Genomic DNA, 20,758 nt, shown 5'->3' with positions numbered 1-20,758 from the left:
CCAGTTGTGGATGTTGACTCATAACATGAATCATGCAACCTGTGGAGAGCCACATCACATGAGCAGCTGTCCCAACATGCCGGGGGCCGTGGGACGGATTAGAGACCTGTTCTCCTGGGGAGAGAGGGAGTGGGGGGGCGTATTTTGAAAAACTTTCAAACAGAACATTTAAAATAATACTTCTCTCATAATCAAAAGCAAATTCACCGACATGTCAGAGAAAGAGATTGAAAAAATAAACCTTCAGTTTTCGGGTGACTTCTCCAACACAAAGAGGTGCGCTGCCAAGAGGGATTGTGTCTTAAGTACCTCTGACATAGTGGAGAAATTATCCTGTAACTCTCCTTTACGCTGGAGAACCTCTCCTGTAACTCTCCTTTACGCTGGAGAAACTATCCTGTAACTCTCCTCGACGCTGGAGAAACTCTCCTGTAACTCTCCTTTACGCTGGAGAAACTCTCTAACTCTCCTTTACACTGGAGAAACTATCCTGTAACTCTCCTTTACGCTGGAGAAACTCTCTAACTCTCCTTTACGCTGGAGAAACTCTCCTGTAACTCTCCTTTACGCTGGAGAAACTCTCTTCTAACTCTCCTTTACGCTGGAGAAACTCTCCTGTAACTCTCCTTTACGCTGGAGAAACTCTCCTGTAACTCTCCTTCACGCTGGAGAAACTCTCCTGTAACTCTCCTTTACGCTGGAGAAACTCCTGTAACTCTCCTTTACGCTGGAGAAACTCTCCTGTAACTCTCCTTTACGCTGGAGAAACTCTCCTGTAACTCTCCTTTACGCTGGAGAAACTCTCCTGTAACTCTCCTTTACGCTGGAGAAACTCTCCTGTAACTCTCCTTTACGCTGGAGAAACTCTCCTCTAACTCTCCTTCGCGCTGGAGAAACTCTCCTCTAACTCTCCTTTACGCTGGAGAAACTCTCCTCTAACTCTCCTTTACGCTGGAGAAACTCTCCTCTAACTCTCCTTTACGCTGGAGAAACTCTCCTGTAACTCTCCTTTACGCTGGAGAAACTCCTGTAACTCTCCTATACGCTGGAGAACTATCCTCTAACTCTCCTTTACGCTGGAGAAACTCTCCTGTAACTCTCCTCTACGCTGGAGAAACTCTCCTGTAACTCTCCTTTACACTGGAGAAACTATCCTGTAACTCTCCTTTACGCTGGAGAAACTCTCCTGTAACTCTCCTCTACGCTGGAGAAACTCTCCTGTAACTCTCCTTTACGCTGGAGAAACTCTCCTCTAACTCTCCTTTAGCTGGAGAAACTCTCCTCTAACTCTCCTCTACGCTCGAGAAACTCCCTCATTTCCTTTCATTCAACTCAAAGGTTTTGACTTAAATAGACTCATATAGTGCCTTATTCCAAAGAGCTTTACAACGGCATCTCATTCTCCCATTCACACACACATTCACACTCCAATGGCGGAAAGCTACCATGCAAGGCGACCCTAACCCTAACCCTGACCCTGACAGATGAAAGACGGTTTGACACACGTATGTTGACATGTATGTTGTTTTTCAAACCTAACCCCTCAGTCAGGACCAACGTCTGCATGACAGAATATCATTACTGTATATATATATATATATATATATATATGACAGAATATCATTACTGTATGTATATATATGACAGAATATCATTACTGTATATATGTATATATATATATATATATGACAGAATATCATTACTGTATATATATATGACAGAATATCATTACTGTATGTATATATGACACTATCATTACTGTATGTATATATGACAGAATATCATTACTGTATATATATATATGACACTATCATTACTGTATATATATATATGACACAATATGATTACTGTATATATATATATCAGAATATCATTACTGTATGTATGTATATGACAGAATATCATTACTGTATATAAATATATATATGACAGAATATCCTTACTGTATGTATATATATGACAGAATATCACTACTGCTGAGTAACACTGAGATCATCTGAGGTTAGCCAACTCTGTCAGAAGTCAGTTACAGCTAACATGCTAACCTGTATTTCTACCCTCTCAGTAACGACTGTAAGAACAGGACATTCCTGGTGGTTAATTTTAAGGTATAATTAACGGTTGTCCTGGAAACAGTCGTTAGGTTCAGCTGTTTTTTTTAAATTCTGAGCAAAAACATGTGAGTCAGAGAAACAGAAACAGAGACAGACCGTGTTCAAGTTTCAGGTTTTATTGTTACGTCACATCAGTGTAAGAGAGTAACATTCTGAGACAAATAACACAGTAAGGCAAGATACAACAATAATAACAATAATAATAATAATAATAATAATAATAATAATAATAATAATAATAGCAATAATGGTAATAATAACAATAATAATAATACAACATTTTTGAAAATATAATAATTATTATACAACAGTTAGTTCCGACCAAGTAATTTGATTGGACAAGAGGCATTCCACCAGTTACGATATACAGTATAACTGCACTGGACTGTTAACTATATGTATCACTCCGCCGCACAGATGTTCTACTAAATGACCATTAATTAGACTACATGTTTGTGTTCAGGTTACTAGGCAACAGTCCATTTGAAGTTCAGTTGCGGAACTATTTTTTGTTTATTTTTATGATTAAATAAACAAACAAATCATAATCTGTTGTCGCTTATTACTGTTAACTAATAAATCGTGCTGTAGAACTGTTGTATAAAAGCAATATCACACTCGAGGTCGTGCTGTTATAGAGAGCGTCTTCGGTACTCGGCCTGCGGCCTCATACCTACAACCGAATCACAGCCGTGCTGATATTCAGTATAACACACTCCCTCTCGTGTGATATTGCTTAAATAATAATAATCATCATCATCATTTTATTTCATTGGTGCCTTTCTGGACAGCCAAGGTCACCCATACAGCGGACTGGAGACACATTAAAAGTGCAATAAAAGTTTAAATAAAATCAAGGAGGTAAAAAAGACATCAACATGTTCAACCATCATAATACAAACAGCAGCAGACAGGTACCAAACTACCATAGAAACACAGGAGACAGACAGGTACCAAACTACCATAGAAACACATGAGACAGACAGGTACCAAACTACCATAGAAACACAGGAGACAGACAGGTACCAAACTACCATAGAAACACACAAGACAGACAGGTACCAAACTACCATAGAAACACAGGAGACAGACAGGTACCAAACTACCATAGAAACACAGGAGACAGACAGGTACCAAACTACCATAGAAACACAGGAGACAGACAGGTACCAAACTACCATAGAAACACAGGAGACAGACAGGTACCAAACTACCATAGAAACACAGGAGACAGACAGGTACCAAACTACCATAGAAACACACAAGACAGACAGGTACCAAACTACCATAGAAACACAGGAGACAGACAGGTACCAAACTACCATAGAAACACAGGAGACAGACAGGTACCAAACTACCATAGAAACACAGGAGACAGACAGGTACCAAACTACCATAGAAACACAGGAGACAGACAGGTACCAAACTACCATAGAAACACAGGAGACAGACAGGTACCAAACTACCATAGAAACACACAAGACAGACAGGTACCAAACTACCATAGAAACACAGGGACCAGACAGTTACCAAACTATTAGGTAACTTGTCTCTGGTTTCCAGGTAGTCCCAGGCACACGAATGGACAGAAAACTAAATGGCCAATGGAAGCTAAACGCAGTTCTAGTAATGCATTAGAAGTGGAACACAAATATATAAAAGTCTGGCAAAATGGTCATAATCATCTTTAGTATTTACATTATTTTCAGAAACACTCTCATCTCTCTTCCGGCAGCAGTGAATGATGAGCTGGTCCATTAGCCTTCTCCACCACTAGCAAAGTGACTCAATTTCTTCCAATTTCTCTCCTGAGAGTCTGAGAGGAAATGAGAAACCATTGTTTGAGTCCTGCTGTACAACATGACAAACACCCTGCTCTCTCTCTCTCTACCTGCTCTCTCTCTCTCTACCTGCTCTCTCTCTCTCTCTCTCTCTACCTGCTCTCTCTCTCTCTCTCTACCTGCTCTCTCTCTCTCTACCTGTTCTCTCTCTCTACCTGCTCTCTCTCTCTCTCTACCTGCTCTCTCTCTCTCTACCTGTTCTCTCTCTCTACCTGCTCTCTCTCTACCTGCTCTCTCTCTCTCTACCTGCTCTCTCTCTCTCTACCTGCTCTCTCTCTACCTGCTCTCTCTCTCTCTACCTGCTCTCTCTCTACCTGCTCTCTCTCTACCTGCTCTCTCTCTACCTGCTCTCTCTCTACCTGCTCTCTCTCTCTACCTGTTCTCTCTCTACCTTCTCTCTCTCTACCTGTTCTCTCTCTCTACCTGCTCTCTCTCTACCTGCTCTCTCTCTCTACCCTGCTCTCCCTCAGCTCATTAGTAACACTGAACTGGCATGCACACACTTAGAGAGAGACAGACGCACACACTTAGAGAGAGACAGACGCACACACTTAGAGAGAGACAGACGCACACACTTAGAGAGAGACAGACACACACACTTAGAGAGAGACAGACATACACACTTAGAGAGATACAGACACACACACAAGCAGAGAGAGACACACACACATACACACAGAGAGATACACACACGCATGCATGCACGCACAGAGATACACACACACACACACATTGTACACCTACTCAAACACTGAACACCTGTTTAATGGTGAGAGGAGGCAGGGAGGAGGGAGAAGGGAGAGGAGACAATAGAGTGATTGCGACTATGAATGAATTCAGTATGATATTCACAAAGCTAGAAAAAACGATTATCAATTGATTTCTTGATTTGAGAATAACTAGTCAACACAATGGCTTAGACGGTTCTAGAAGATTCTAGAAACTCTAGAAGAGTCGACCATGAATGTAAACCTCCAGCGTTCATCTGTGACTAGAGACTGCTGCTGGGAATTACCTTCCTCTCCTCTCCCCTCCTCTCCTCTCCCCTCTCTCCTCTCCCCTCCTCTCCTCTCCTCCCCTCTCTCCTCTCTCCTCCTCTCCTCCTTTCTCCTCCTCCCCTCTCTCCTCCTCCCCTCCTCCCTCCTCTCCTCTCTCATCTCTCCTCGTCCCCTCCTCCCCTCCTCTCCTCTCCCCTGTTCACTCATTAGACCAGCAGGTCTTCCCTGGTGTGGAAGTCCCCAGTACACACACACACACACACACACACACACACACACACACACACACACACACACACACACACACACACACACACACACACACACACACACACACAGGACACACAGGACACACAGGACACACTCACACACAGGACACACTCACACACACACACACACACACACACACACAGGACACACTCCTCACGTGGAGTGTTATGGTGCATCATAAACTGCCATGTTCTACTTAGAACATGTTGCTTGAATACGTGTTGCTGCTACGTAAGTGATGGACAGTGTTGTTGTAGGCTGACTCCAGGTACGGAGGTGGACGTGTGGACTAGACAGCAGTTATGAGGAAGAGTTATTATACGCAGGGAGTGAAACTGTGAAAACCTGTTTCTCATTCACCAGAAAACCTTCTGAAGCAACACAGCTTAGCCACCAGATGGTCAGACTCACGCCAAACACAACAAATTATTAAAATACTAAAATACTCTCCTTCGCAGAAAACTGTCAAAAAGACCAACAGGAAAGAAATGAAAATGAGAGACAGAGAGAGAGAATGAGATAGAAAGATACAGAACACTTTCCACATAGTATTATATAATGTATTGACTCCTTTTATAGTACATCTGTATTATATTTGTTACACTATCAAGGGACCTAGTCATTGTTTAAGCGCATTGAATCACATCTTGTGAGAAATATCCAAATAAAACTTGATTTGATTTGATTGTGTGAGATGAGATTATGAGATTCAGAAAGTTTAGTCGTTTTACAACGGATACTTTTTGAAGTTGAGATGTATCCTGAACATGCAACTTAATAAAGTCTTCAAATTCTTTACATGAAAATAAGACGAGAGAGCAATGAACTGCAGAAGCGAGAACCCATCTGAAATTAGCTACGACCTTCCAAGAATAGCTGTCACACTTATAGGCCTATGTACGCAGGCCAAGAATAGCTGTCACACCTATAGGCCTATGTACGCAGGCCAAGAATAGCTGTCACACCTATAGGCCTATGTACGCAGACCAAGAATAGCTGTCACACCTATCGGCCTATGTACGCAGACCAAGAATAGCTGTCACACCTATAGGCCTATGTACACAGACCAAGAATAGCTGTCACACCTATTCGGTTGTTAAGTCGTGACGTGTTTCCGGGTCCAAAGTTGGCTGAGGCGCTGTCATCGAAATGCCGAAATAATAATGATAATTAATTATATTTATATAGCGCTTTTCCAAGGCTCAAAATACCCTGACAATATGGAGAAAACGGGAAAGTGCTGTGTCCCTTGTTGGATGAATAGATCCGAGTCTAAAAAATGATTAAACTGTCATTCTACCACTGTAGTTCACTGGTACTCTGGTGCGGGGAATTTCTGGTTTGGACCCGTAAATGGCTAAACGTCACTTTTGACGTCAGACTTAACAACCGGATAGGCCTATGTACGCAGGCCAAGAATAGCTGTCACACCTATAGGCCTATGTACGCAGGCCAACAATAGCTGTCACACATATAGGCCTATGTACGCAGGCCAAGAATAGAATAATTAATAACTTGAATATTCCACATGAAAGCTGCAACAAAATATAAAATGTCTGTGGCTGGTTGAAAGTGGAAAAAGTGGATTGTGTGCCAGGAGAATGTATAGATCAGGAGAATGTATAGATCAGGAGAATGTATAGATCAGGTAATACTGAAGAGGAGCATCCCTTGAACAGTAGAACAGCCATGGGTGGGGTCATTAACACTAGAACAGCCATGGGGGGGTCATTAACACTAGAACAGCCATGGGTGGGGTCATTTGACCAAGTGAGTAATTTTTCTTTTATATCTTTGCACTCGATCACATTTCAGGACCCTCCTTTCATGACTTTTTCTAGATATGTGCGTTCTACCACCGCATCCCTGTTTGAGCCCGAGCATCTGAGACCCGACATTAATGAGTTATGAAGTGATAGACGTGAATGTGACAGATAAAGTCAGCATTTGAAACTGCATCAGTCATCAGTACATGTGCTTTACTGCATGTGTTGAGTCGTAGCCTGTATCCATGGGATTACATGAACACATGAGCACATTTCTAAATAACAGGAAAATAACCTTTACTAAGTATGCAAGTGTCAGACCTCTAATTTAGTTGTGGTTAAATCATCTTAAATCTGTCTTTGTTGAAGAGACAGAGAGACAGAGAGACAGAGAGACAGAGAAGCAGAGAGACAGAGAGGCAGCTCTCTGCCACCCGTGGCTCCTAGCGTACCAGGCTGTATAATCATCATTCTCCTCTAATAAGTCATTCTACCACAACTGAAACATCCTTCCCTTTTTACTTTTTAATTGTACGCAGCTTAGCATAGCTGTGAGTTACTCTTAGGTGACGTTTACCACACATAGACTACGTCAGCAGAGAGACAAACAGCTGGTCTATATTCCTCCTCCATACCTCATCATATGTGACAGGCTCTAATGCTCTGGTCTTCATGTCTGATCTGATGTAACGATCAGACTTTTCTTTAGAAACGTGAATACATTTCTGCGTTGTTGAAAATCAACGACACATCGCTAGTCAACTAACACAGCTTGTTTTGTGAGCCTGCTAACAATGTAAAGTAGTGTTGTAGTTAACTAGGTAACAATGTAAAGTAGTGTTGTAGTTAACTAGGTAACAATGTAAAGTAGTGTTCTAGTTAACTAGGTAACAATGTAAAATAGTGTTTTAGTTAACTAGGTAACAATGTAAAGTAGTTTTGTAGTTAACTAGGTAACAATGTAAAGTAGTGTTCTAGTTAACTAGGTAGCAATGTAAAGTAGTGTTCTAGGTAACAATGTAAAGTAGTGTTCTAGGTAACAATGTAAAGTAGTGTTCTAGGTAACAATGTAAAGTAGTATTGTAGTTAACTAGGTAACAATGTAAAGTAGTGTTCTAGTTAACTAGGTAACAATTTAAAGTAGTGTTGTAGTTAACTAGGTAACAATGTAAAGTAGTGTTCTAGTTAACTAGGTAACAATGTAAAGTAGTGTTGTAGTTAACTAGGTAACAATGTAAAGTAGTGTTGTAGTTAACTAGGTAACAATGTAAAGTAGTGTTGTAGTTAACTAGGTAACAATGTAAAGTAGTGTTGTAGTTAACTAGGTAACAATGTAAAGTAGTGTTCTAGTTAACTAGGTAACAATGTAAAGTAGTGTTGTAGTTAACTAGGTAACAATGTAAAGTAGTGTTCTAGTTAACTAGGTAGCAGTGGGGATTACTCACCCAATCCATTGCGTTGTTGCAGTGTTTAGGCTCGACTAGTGAGTTTGTGTTGTGATTCTCAACAATGTTGAAACGTAGTTCCGTGTTTCGAAAGAAAAGTCTGAACATTTTGATTGGTTGTCGACATGCGGACCAGAAGACTAGAACACAACCCAACACTCTCACCACCCAGCAGTGTATTTCTAGACCCACTCACATCAAAGGTAAGACAACCAGACACAACAACACCCTCAGACACAGACAGACGGTAGGCAGCTAATGCATCCTCCAGCACCAGAACACACACATTAACACACAAACACACACACATACACACACACATTAACACACACACACTTTAACACCATTCCTCCTGATTTGAGCATAACCCAGAACCATGTTTTGAGGTTTCCTGGACCCAAGAAATCTTCAATGGAAAGTCTGAGTGACTTAGACCCAGACTGAGTCTATATGAGTGACTTAAACCCAGACTTAGTTTATATGAGTGACTTAAACCCAGACTTAGTTTATATGAGTGACTTAAACCCAGACTTAGTTTATATGAGTGACTTAGACCCAGACTTAGTTTATATGAGTGACTTAGACCCAGACTGAGTCTATTTGAGTGACTTCTTCTTCGGCGTATGGGTAGTTGTTTTCCTCTCCACTCCACCAGGCTCGGGGCCGAGGGGCTACCCTTTTACCAACCTGAGACCTGGTTGAGGGGCTCACCCGGGCTATTTCTGGACACCCCTCCAGAAGCCACGTCATCGTCTCGTCATCTAATACAGACAGCCATGTATCCCGTTGGGTGGGTGGTACACCGGGCAATCCAGGATGATATGAGTGACTTAGACCCAGACTGAGTCTATATGAGTGACTTAGACCCAGACTGAGTCTATATGAGTGACTTAGACCCAGACTGAGTCTATATGAGTGACTTAGACCCAGACTGAGTCTATATGAGTGGCTTAGACCCAGACTTAGTCTAGATGAGTGACTTAGACCCAGACTGAGTCTATATGAGTGACTTAGACCCAGACTTAGTCTAGATGAGTGACTTAGACCCAGACTGAGTCTATATGAGTGACTTAGACCCAGACTGAGTCTATATGAGTGGCTTAGACCCAGACTTAGTCTAGATGAGTGACTTAGACCCAGACTTAGTTTATTATGAGTGACTTAGACCCAGACTTAGTTTATATGAGTGACTTAGACCCAGACTTAGTTTATATGAGTGACTTAGACCCAGACTGAGTCTATATGAGTGACTTAGGCCCAGACTTAGTCTATATGAGTGACTTAGACCCAGACTTAGTTTATATGAGTGACTTAGACCCAGACTTAGTTTATGTAACTTGTGTTGTGAAACAGCCAGAGTCAAACGCACCGCTTTCACTTCCACACCAGCAACTCAGTGACCTCGTCCTTGTGTAACGGAGGAGGAGGAGGGTAACCCCCCCCCCCGCCCCCCCATGTCATCTGTCTGCGCCTTAGGACAGACACATCATGTGTTCATGGAGAAAAATATCTCATTGTGGTCAGAGGTTTGTTTTCATGCTTTGTCTGTCTTCATGCTGACAAGGTGCCCCCTGTTCCTATAACCCCAAACCTTTAAATACACGCCTGTCTCCCTGTCATGTACCGTGGCCAAATGATACCATGAAAGTGTTGTATGTAATATACAATGTAATGTACAATGACGTTGCGTGACACTCTCAGCCGACCACAGACCCAAAGCTGGGTGTGGAGGGGGAACACGGCTGTGGGCGAGTCACGGTCTGGTGGAAGCAGCAGCTGTAAATAGCCTCCCAGAGCCGTGTAGTAAGAGCCTCCAGCAACACAACGCTAGCACAAAGCTAGTCATTATGGCTAGTGTTGACAAAAATATCTACGGGCTACTACACAGCCACTGTTTGTACATCGTGGCTTCATTGGTGACATGTATGTGTGTCTCTCTGTATCCGAGGTCCCAGGTCGTCTAAGTTACACTAGCAGCTCTCTCAGTCTAACCCTAAACCTCTCTCAGTCTAACCCTAACCCTAACCCTCTCTCAGCCTAACCCTAACCCTCTCTGTCGGTCCTGCCCTCCACATTAAACATCAGAACCGTTCCTCTCCACGGTAACTCTGTCAGTGTAACTCTGTCTGTGACTCTGTCAGTGTGACTGTCAGTGTAACTCTGTCAGTAACTCTGTCTGTGACTCTGTCAGTGTAGCTCTGTCAGTGTAACTCTGTCTGTGACTCTGTCAGTGTAACTCTGTCAGTGTAACTCTGTCAGTGACTCTGTCTGTGACTCTGTCAGTGTAACTCTGTCTGTGACTCTGTCTGTGACTCTGTCAGTGTAACTCTGTCTGTGACTCTGTCTGTGACTCTGTCTGTGTAGCTCTGTCAGTGTAACTCTGTCTGTGACTCTGTCAGTGTAACTCTGTCTGTGACTCTGTCTGTGACTCTGTCAGTGAAACTCTGTCTGTGACTCTGTCTGTAACTCTGTCTGTAACTCTGTCTGTGACTCTGTCAGTGTAGCTCTGTCAGTGTAACTCTGTCAGTGTAGCACGACGCTGTAATGAAACACAGTTGAGTTGTCAGAAAACAGCTGCCATGACACAGCTTGTTCCTTTGACAACACACACACACACACACACACACACACGCGCACACACACACACGTCACAAAGCTCTGATTCCAACCCTGAATTGACGTTACAGTAAAAGTCTACTAGGATAAAGGATTCTAGTATTGCGAGAGGATATGTTGGTGATGGTCAGAACTGAAACACATCTACAGACAGACCACTGACCTACATCACTACAGACACAACACTGACAGACATCAGATCTACAGACAGAGAGGCTGCTGGGAGACAGGTCTGGAGGGGTCAGGCCAGGACACACATCACACCCAGAGGAAAGGCTGAAAGGCTGGGTCCTCTCCACTTACACAATGATCGGCATGCTACATCTGTTTCTCTCTCTCTCTCTCAGTATGATATATTATGGTATGGTATAGTATAGTATGGTATAGTATAGTATGGTATAGTATAGTATGGTGTAGTATAGTATGGTATAGTATGATGTAGTATAGTATGGTATAGTATAGTATGATGTAGTATAGTATGGTATAGTATAGTATGATGTAGTATAGTATGGTATAGTATAGTATGATGTAGTATAGTATGGTATAGTATAGTATGATGTAGTATAGTATAGTATGATGTAGTATAGTATGGTATAGTATAGTATGATGTAGTATAGTATAGTATAGTATGATGTAGTATAGTATGGTATAGTATAGTATGATGTAGTATAGTATAGTATGATGTAGTATAGTATGGTATAGTATAGTATGGTGTAGTATAGTATGGTATAGTATAGTATGATGTAGTATAGTATAGTATGATGTAGTATAGTATGGTATAGTATAGTATGATGTAGTATAGTATGGTATAGTATAGTATGATGTAGTCAGGGGAGGCTGGTTCATTAGGGCAATTGGACAATGCCCCACCAAAGGGAGAAGAGAGAGATTTTTTTTCCTATGACTTCTAGACAGTGTTGCTTCTGAATAGTCCAATCAGCTAGTGTTCTGTGGAGTATATCATAGTCCAATCAGCTAGTGTTCTGTGGAGTATAGTCCAATCAGCTTCAAGTCCCGCCCCTTTCAGTGCAACTTTCCCTCTACTCGAAATTGCACTAGGCTGTTCTCGTAGACTTGCATGTAAAATCTATTTTGGTAACTTCTGGCCATTCGGGCATTCTCTATGGGTTTTTGGGACATGCACAAAGAATCGTACGTGCTTACGTCATGTCATACGGCTGCAAAAGAAGGACATTGACGCAGTCTTCATAAAACATGCCGTCCAAAGCTTCACAAGCAGCAAGCAAGGTAAGATAAAAAAATATAGTTTGTACCTTCTCCGTAATATAGAACTTTGTAATAATCAAATGTATGCATGCTATGATGAATGGGAAAGGCGCCGGTAAAACTAGTAGGCTTATATAACAATGAGTTGAATTAAAATTAGGGCTTGCCCGAGTAATTGGAGTAGGATATTCCACTATTCATTTGGTATGTTGCTATGCAAAGCTTCTTTTTTGCAACAAAACTTTGCATTTCATTTATTATGTTACATTATATGTAGGATAGTATGGTATAGTATGATGTAGTATAGTATGGTATAGTATAGTATGATGTAGTATAGTATGGTGTAGTATAGTATGGTATAGTATGATGTAGTATAGTATGGTATAGTATAGTATGATGTAGTATAGTATAGTATGATGTAGTATAGTATGATGTAGTATAGTATAGTATAGTATGATGTAGTATAGTATGGTATAGTATAGTATGATGTAGTATAGTATAGTATGATGTAGTATAGTATGATGTAGTATAGTATGGTATAGTATAGTGTGATGTAGTATAGTATGATGTAGTATAGTATGGTATAGTATAGTATGATGTAGTATAGTATGGTATAGTATGATGTAGTATAGTATGGTATAGTATAGTATGATATAGTATAGTATGATGTAGTATAGTATGATGTAGTATAGTATGGTATAGTATAGTGTGATGTAGTATAGTATGATGTAGTATAGTATGGTGTACAGGGCTGGACTGGGACAAAAATTAGGCCCTGGCATTTTTGGCCCAGACAGGCCCACCCCAATCGGTCGGACCACACCCACCAGCACAAAAATACTTGCCTTATATACTCGTCTTATATATTGTGCTGTACAGTCATATGACAAACTGTAGTATTCCCCCAAACCACTACAAAGACGACTACATACAGTAAGCAATGGTACCAGTGCAAGTAGACCAGTGTACTCAGTGATCAGATTCCAGAGCGAATTTACGAACGCAGCCTTGTTGTTCTAGATTTTTTTTCCCATTATCAACCTATCATTGCGCTTTAGAGTAAAACAAAGCACGCAACTGTCGCGTCTATCTTTTCATGGCAACTCTACATTGTGATTTACAAGGGATATTAACTAATATTAAGTAATATTATTACTTGGTTACATTTTGCAATTGATCCGCGGTACACATGCGTGCCGAACCGTGGGGGGCGATCCGTTACACCCCTAACAGCTACCTATATTTTCCTTACCGGGTCAACGGTTACAGGCTGACTCGGCCCCGCTTCTTCTGTATCCTCTCTATCCTCTGTATCTGTACCCTGCTCCCGCTCCTCCCTGCCAGCCTCCTCTTCAACCTGTTGCTGTTGCTGCTGTGGTAAACTTGAGGGTGCAGCAAACATGTCCCTAATGTTTACACATTTGGCAGCATCTGCCTCGAGTTTCTTTTTGTTTTTCTCCCTAAGTTTTTCCCAGCCTCCCTTCCGTTTTAGTGTGCTTTTGCGCTCCATCTCTCTCAGTATCTATCTAGTAACTATCCAGGCTAACTACATTTATTTTGCCGGCCGGCTCGGCCCAAAACTACCGCGAAACTGAGACGGAGGTCTGGTGCTGCGTGCGTGCGTGACCCCTGACCCCCCCCCCCCCCTTCTCTCTGTTGATTGGGCCAGCCCAGTGTCTGTATAGAAAATTGACCAATGGGCCGCTGTCCCTGATTTATGGGCCGTTCAATGGTAGCTTTCGATTTATGGGCCGTCCGATGGTAGCTTTCGGCCGGGCCGGCTGGTTAAAAAAAAATAAAAATAAAAATAAATAAAAAAATTATTTTGCCGGTCGGCTCAGCCCAAAACTACCGCGGCCCACCGGGCAAATGCCCGGTATGCCAGATGGCCAGTCCAGCCCTGGTGTAGTATAGTATGGTATAGTATAGTATGGTATAGTATGATGTAGTATAGTATGGTATAGTATAGTATGATGTAGTATGGTATAGTATAGTATGATGTAGTATGGTATAGTATAGTATGATGTAGTATAGTATGGTATAGTATAGTGTGATGTAGTATAGTATGATGTAGTATACAGTCCCTGACAAAAGTCTTGTCACTTATCCATTTTGTAGAAACAACAGTTTATAACCTGACTTTTAATTAATCCATTGGTTTTAGAAATGGCTCATATGAAAGCAAAACCCCTCCCAAATTATGTTTAATATACCAAAATAAATGCTTCACTGAAGAAAGATTGATCATTTAATGAACACAGAAAGGTCAGATTTTGGCAAGACAAAAGTTTTGTCGCCTACAGAGAGTAATGTGAAAATTGAACAAATAATTTACTTCAAATACTAAAATATGTTGCATAACTTCAGTGAATTAAGTAGTGGTGCTGTGAGATCCATATCTAATATATTGTATGACTTCCATGAGCTTGAAGGACTGCATCCATGCGGTTCGGCAATGATTCATACAATTTATTGATGAAGTCATCAGGAATAGCAAAGAAAGCAGTCTTACATGCCTCCCAGAGTTCATCAAGATTCTTTGGTTTCGTCTTCCATGCTTCCTCTTGAATGAATGAATGGTCTTTATTGTCATTGCTATAGTACAGGTACCAAACAACGACATTTGGGAGGGGTGGCTCCCCTGGTGCTAGGAAAGAAAAAAAAACAAAAAAAAAACAAGAAGGGAAAGGAGCTGGTTTACATAAATAAAGGCTATGTACACTATCCACTATACTATACTGTACAGATAGACGACTAGGGTTGTCATATTGCACATAGTGTTATTGCACATTCATTTAAAGTGTCGCAGTTTGCAGGCTTGAAATGTACATATTTGTGCCTCAGCACTACACCTGATTTTTTCAATCCAGCTGCCATCAATCCGTCCAGACTGTCCAGGGCCCAGAACCTAGGTCTTTGCTGTGTTCAGGGCCTGGATGGCCCTGGGGTAGAAGCTGAGCTTCAGTCTGTTTGTCCTTGCGGCCATGGTCCTGTACCGCCTTTTCGAGGGCAGCCGGGCAAAGTGTTCGTACCCAGGGTGGGTTGGGTCTCTGGAGATCTTGGAGGCCTTCCTGAGACAGCGTGTGTTGTACAGCTCTTCCAGAGAGGGGAGGGGGGCGCCGGTGATCTTCTGGGCTGTTCTCACGACTCTCTGTAGCGCATTTCTCTCCGCGGTTGTGCAGCTGGAGAACCAGTTGCAGATGCCGTAGGTGAGGATGCTCTCCACTACGCCGCGGTAGAAGGCCACCAGTATCTCCTGCTTGTTGTGTTCCTTCCTGAGGACTCTCAGGAAGTAGAGCCGCTGTTGTGCCTTCTTGATGGTGGCTGCTGTGTTGTTCTTCCAGGACAGGTCATCCTGTATGTGCACCCCCAGGAATCGGAGGGTTGAGACTCTCTCCACGCTCTCTCCGTCGATGAGCAGGGGCTGGACCTCAGATTTTTTCCTCCTGAAGTCCACGATGATTTCCTGGGTCTTTGACTTGTTCAGCAGCAGGTTGTTAACCTTGCACAGCTTTCTCAGCTGCTCTACCTCATCCCTGTACGCCGCCTCGTCCCCCCCCGAGATGCAGCCCACCACGGTGGTGTCGTCTGCAAACTTTACGATGGAGTTGCTGGGGTGGACGGGGGTGAAGTCGTAGGTGTAGAGGTTGTAGAGGATGGGGCTTAGCACGCAGCCCTGGGGGGACCCAGTGCTGAGTCTGAGGGCTGTGGAGGTGTGGGAGCCCACCCGCACCCTCTGGGGGCGGTCGGACAGGAAGTCCTTGATCCATGCACATATAGAGTGTGATAGTCCCAGGTCTAGTAGTTTGGTCACTAGCCTGTCTGGAAGGATGGTGTTGAAGGCAGAGCTGAAGTCCACAAAGAGCAGTCTCGCGTAGCTGTTTCCCCTCTCCAGGTGGGATAGAGTGGCGTGGAGAGTCGTCGTGATGGCGTCCTCTGTGGACCTGTGGGCTCTGTAGGCGAACTGGTATGGATCCAGGTTGGGCGGGAGGCGTGTGAGTATGTGGGCCCGGACTAGTTTCTCGAACCACTTCATGATGATTGGTGTGAGTGCCACCGGGCGGTAGTCGTTTAGGCAGCTCACCGTGCTTTTCTTCGGGACTGGGATGATAGTTGAGGTTTTCAGGATGGTGGCCTGGGACAGGGACTGGTTGAAGATGTTGGTGAAAACCCCGGCCAGCTGGTCGGCGCAGTCCCTCAGCACCCGTCCCAGGACGCCATCCGGCCCAGAGGCTTTCCTGGGGTCCACCGCCTTCAGCACGCGTCTCACTTCATGCTCTGTGAGGGTGAGGCTGCTGAGAGCTGGACAGAGTGGTGTTTGTGTTGTGGTTACCTCCGTTCGCCCCTCGTCGAACCGGGCGTAGAAGGAGTTCAGCTTTTCCGCCAGCAGGGGGTCGTCCTCTGCGGCTGTGAGCCTGTTGGCTCTGAAGTTTGTCATGTGCTGAACCCCCTGCCACATCCGCCTGGAGTCGTTGCTCAGGAAGCATTCCTCAATCTTCTCTCTGTGGTCTGCCTTGGCCTCTCGGATGCCGCGCTTTAGGTTAGCCCTGGTGGTGCTGTACAGCAGTGTGCCCTTCCCTGCGAAGAAGGCGTTGTCCCTCTCATTGATCAGTTTTTGGACCTTCCCAGTCATCCATCTTTCATTCTACCCCAGACATGCTCAATGATGTTCATGTCTGGTGACTGGGCTGGCCAGTCCTGGAGCACCTTGATCTTCTTCGCCTTGAGGAACTTTGATGTAGAGATGGAAGTATGCGATGGAGCACCATCCTGCTGCAAAATTTGACCCCTTTTATGGTTGGGAATGTAAGAGGTAGCTAATACTTCTTGATATTTTAGGCTATTGATATTGCCTTCCACCCTGCAAATCTCTCGCACACCTCTGGGTGAATCTCGGATCCATATTACGGGCTCCAGTAGGTCTCCTGCAATATTTGCGGAGGCTGTGATGTAATTCAACCGAAGATTCATCTGAGAAATCCACCTTCTGCCACTTTTCCAGCGTCCATCCTTTTAGCAGGCTGTGGGTCTTGGCAAATGCCACACGTTTTTTTAATTGCCTTTTGTTTAGTGCTGGTTTCTGGGCACTGATTCGACCATGGAGGCCATTTCGAGACAGAATTCTACAAACTGTTCTGGTTGACACGGGGACTTGAGGTGACCAGGCCTGGTGGAGTTCTGCTGCAGTGGAAAAGGGGCTGGCCTTGGATTTTCGAGCCAACAAACGGTCCTCCCGAGCAGTTGTCTTGCGGGGTCTGCTGGACCTGGGCTTGTCAAAAACATCTCCAGTCTCTTCAAATCTTTTTCTTATTCTTTGTACTTGACGCTGAGACACATTGAAGGTGTCAGCCACCTCAGCAGTCTTCAGCCTCTTGATAATCAACGCTTTGGTCTCAGGGTGAATCTTAGGCATGTTGTCAGAGGTCAAGTTGCTGTTGATGTGAAGGTCTGGTGTGCTGGGATTCTTTTTATACACACCCACTAATTGATTGATCAATTATTGATCATAGGTGAGGCTGTAATCTAGGATTGGGTGCATCATATGACAAGGCGACAAGACTTTTGTCTTTGCAAAAACTGACTCAGTGGGCTTTACCAAGCTGTGAACGTTAGAATGCTTTTCAGCAGTTTCGTTTTGCACCAAAACATTATTTCAAAAGCTGTTGGGATTGAATTTAGCCATTTCTTGTAAACATTTTTTGATTAGAAATATATTTGAGGGGCACTTAAGGTCAACTTGTACCCAAGCGACAATACTTTTGTCAGGGACTGTAGTGTGATGTAGTATCGTCCACTGCTCCAGTCACCCACGGTGTCCCCCAGGGTTCAGTGCTAGGCCCCCTCCTCTTCATCCTGTACATCCTTCCCCTTGGACAGGTCCTCCGCCGCCACGGCCTCCGCTTCCACTGCTATGCCGATGACACCCAACTCTACCTCTCCTCCAAAACCATCTCCCCTAACACCCACTCCACTCTCATGAAGCCATCAGCGCAGGACTTGTGTGGGCAAAGCAGTTCCGACCCTCCAAGAAAACCATCGCCTTTGTCAGAGCTGGGGAGCAGCCAACCCCTGCCAGGAAAACATCTGCAGGCATCTTGACCTCTGCAAGAGACTGGCAGCTGTTGGTTGACCTTGAACATCAGCTGAAGTTCCCCAGCCACATTGCAGTCACCACCCTGCGACCAGACATTGTTCTCTGGTCTGAGTCCACCAGGCAAGCAGTGCTGCTGGAATTGACAGTCCCGTGGGAAGACCGCTTGGAAGAAGCCTTTGAGAGGAAGCTCTCCAAGTACGCGGGACTGGTCAGTGACTGCCAGCAGGCTGGTTGGAGAGCGAGGTGTTTCCCAGTAGAGGTTGGTTGCAGAGGATTTGTAGCCCGTTCCTTGGCCAGAGCCTTCAGCAGTTTGGGCATCGAGGGAGAGAGAAAGAGGAGAGCCATCCGCAGTACCACCAATGCGGCAGAGAGAGCCTCTAGATGGCTGTGGCTCAAAAGAGGAGAGCCATGGAGTCATGGTAGCTAGTTAGCCATCTGGACACAAGCTGGGGTCTGATCAGTCACCTGGAGGAGGGTGTATGATGTTGAAAGACCCGAAACGCCCGATGATTCCAGGAACATCACTGAAGATGTGTCCAGAGGCATCAGTAGATGTATGTACACAGATAACATACTATACTACAACATACAATACTATAATATACTATACTACAAGATACTATACAATAATATACTACAACATACTATACTATAACATTCTCTCATACTACAACATACTATACTACAACATACTATAACATACTATAATATACTATACTGCAACATATAATACATCATAGTACATTACATCATGCTGTACTACAACGGGGTAGTGGTGGTCTAGTGGATAGTGAGTTGGACTTGTGGTCAGAAGGTTGTGAGTTCAAATCCCGCCTGAAACCACACAACTACTAGTGTGCCCTTGAGTAAGGGCACACTAGTAGTTACTCCAGGGGGAATGTCCCTGTAATTTGTAAATGTAAGTCGCTTTGGATTAAAAGCGTCTGCTAAATGGCAAAACTATTATTATTATTTCATCATAATATACTCATCATAATATACAGTCACCTCCTATCCTTCTATCGTCAGAGCCCAGACACACTAATGCTGCAGACAGGCCACAGCCATGTGTGTGTGTGTGTATGTGGGGGGGGGGAAGCATGTGTCGACAGGCCAACTGCCATGTGTGTGTGTGTGTGTGGGGGGGGGGGGATCAAAAGTGCTTCTTCAGATCTTGCCAGGGGTGGAGAGATCAACGTGAACACACCCTCCAAACCTCAATCAAGTTACTCCTCTCTCTGTCTCTCTCTCTCTCTGTATCTCTCTCTCTCTTTCTCTTTCTCTCTCTCTCTGTCTCTCTGTCTCTCTCTCTGTCTCTCTCTGTCTGTCTGTCTCTCTCTCTGTCTCTCTCTCTCACTTTCTCTCCTCTCTCTCTCTCTGTCTCTCCTCTCTCTCTCTGTGTCTCTCTCTGTCTCTCTCTCTCTGTCTCCCTCTCTCTCTGTGTCTCTCTGTCTCTCTCGCACTTTTGCAAAGCACACAGACAAGGCCTCTCTGGAGGCTCTTAGTGCAGGTGTTTCCTAGACAATGTGTCAGACCAAAGCAGCAGAGCAGGGGCTTGTGGGAGTGGGTGTCTGTGGGACCCTGGGCCTGGTTGAATCTCTCAGGTCCTCATTTACTCCACCTCCAGGTCCCAGAGACCAAACACACCTGTATCCCAGTAACAGACATTCACCTGAGTCTACCGTCTAGGCTACAACAAACACACATCTCTGAAGTGATACCTGCTAGAAATGCTAGAGGATGAATTAGCTTTTGACATTAGCAGTTTATTCAGACTTTACAGCTGAGATTGTGCAAGAACAAGAACAATTTTTCTGAACATTAGAAAGTTAGGAATTCACCAGATCTGCTAAATAGGCAGGTTTAGACCATTTAGAGCTTTATATGTTAAAAGCAAGACCTGTACTTTACTGGTAACCAAGAAAATGATGATAAAACAGCAGTGATAAGATCACATTTTCTGGTTTTGGTGAGGAGTCTGGCGGTTTATAGTTATAGCAGATAATAGTCAAGGCTTGATGTTATAGAAGAGCATCTCGTAGTCTTACAACAATTACTATGAGGTTAAAGTTTAGATTCTCTGCTTTTATTTGATGGTATTAATGTATAGTGCTATAGTAGGTAACACACACACGGCTGTTCTAGTGTTAAACTCTTATAGTAGGTAACACACACATAGCTGTTCTAGTGTTAAACTCTTATAGTAGGTAACATAGACACGGCTGTTCTAGTGTTAAACTCTTATAGTAGGTAACATAGACACGGCTGTTCTAGTGTTAAACTCTTATAGTAGGTAACACACACATGGCTGTTCTAGTGTTAAACTCTTATAGTAGGTAACATAGACACAGCTGTTCTAGTGTTAAACTCTTATAGTAGGTAACATA

The 20,758-nt window shown here is 43.6% G+C and overlaps 1 protein-coding gene across 1 annotated transcript in view; it reads left to right on the top strand.

Moving 5' to 3' along the window:
* Positions 1-211: 211 nt before the first annotated feature.
* The window catches only part of LOC308153903 (pre-mRNA-processing factor 40 homolog A-like), a gene marked incomplete at both ends in the record, with an annotated part of 32,769 nt that continues 12,222 nt past the window's right edge, over positions 212-20,758 (top strand). The window contains one exon of the mRNA XM_080527087.1: positions 212-305. Coding sequence (XP_080383213.1) covers positions 212-305 — 94 coding nt within the window. The remainder of the gene's footprint in view (positions 306-20,758) is intronic.

The sequence above is a fragment of the Nansenia antarctica genome (genome assembly GCF_963989245.1).
Source record: "Nansenia antarctica genome assembly, chromosome: 1".
Classification (NCBI taxonomy): Eukaryota; Metazoa; Chordata; class Actinopteri; order Argentiniformes; family Microstomatidae; genus Nansenia; species Nansenia antarctica.
This window is presented reverse-complemented; position numbering and strand designations above follow the sequence as displayed.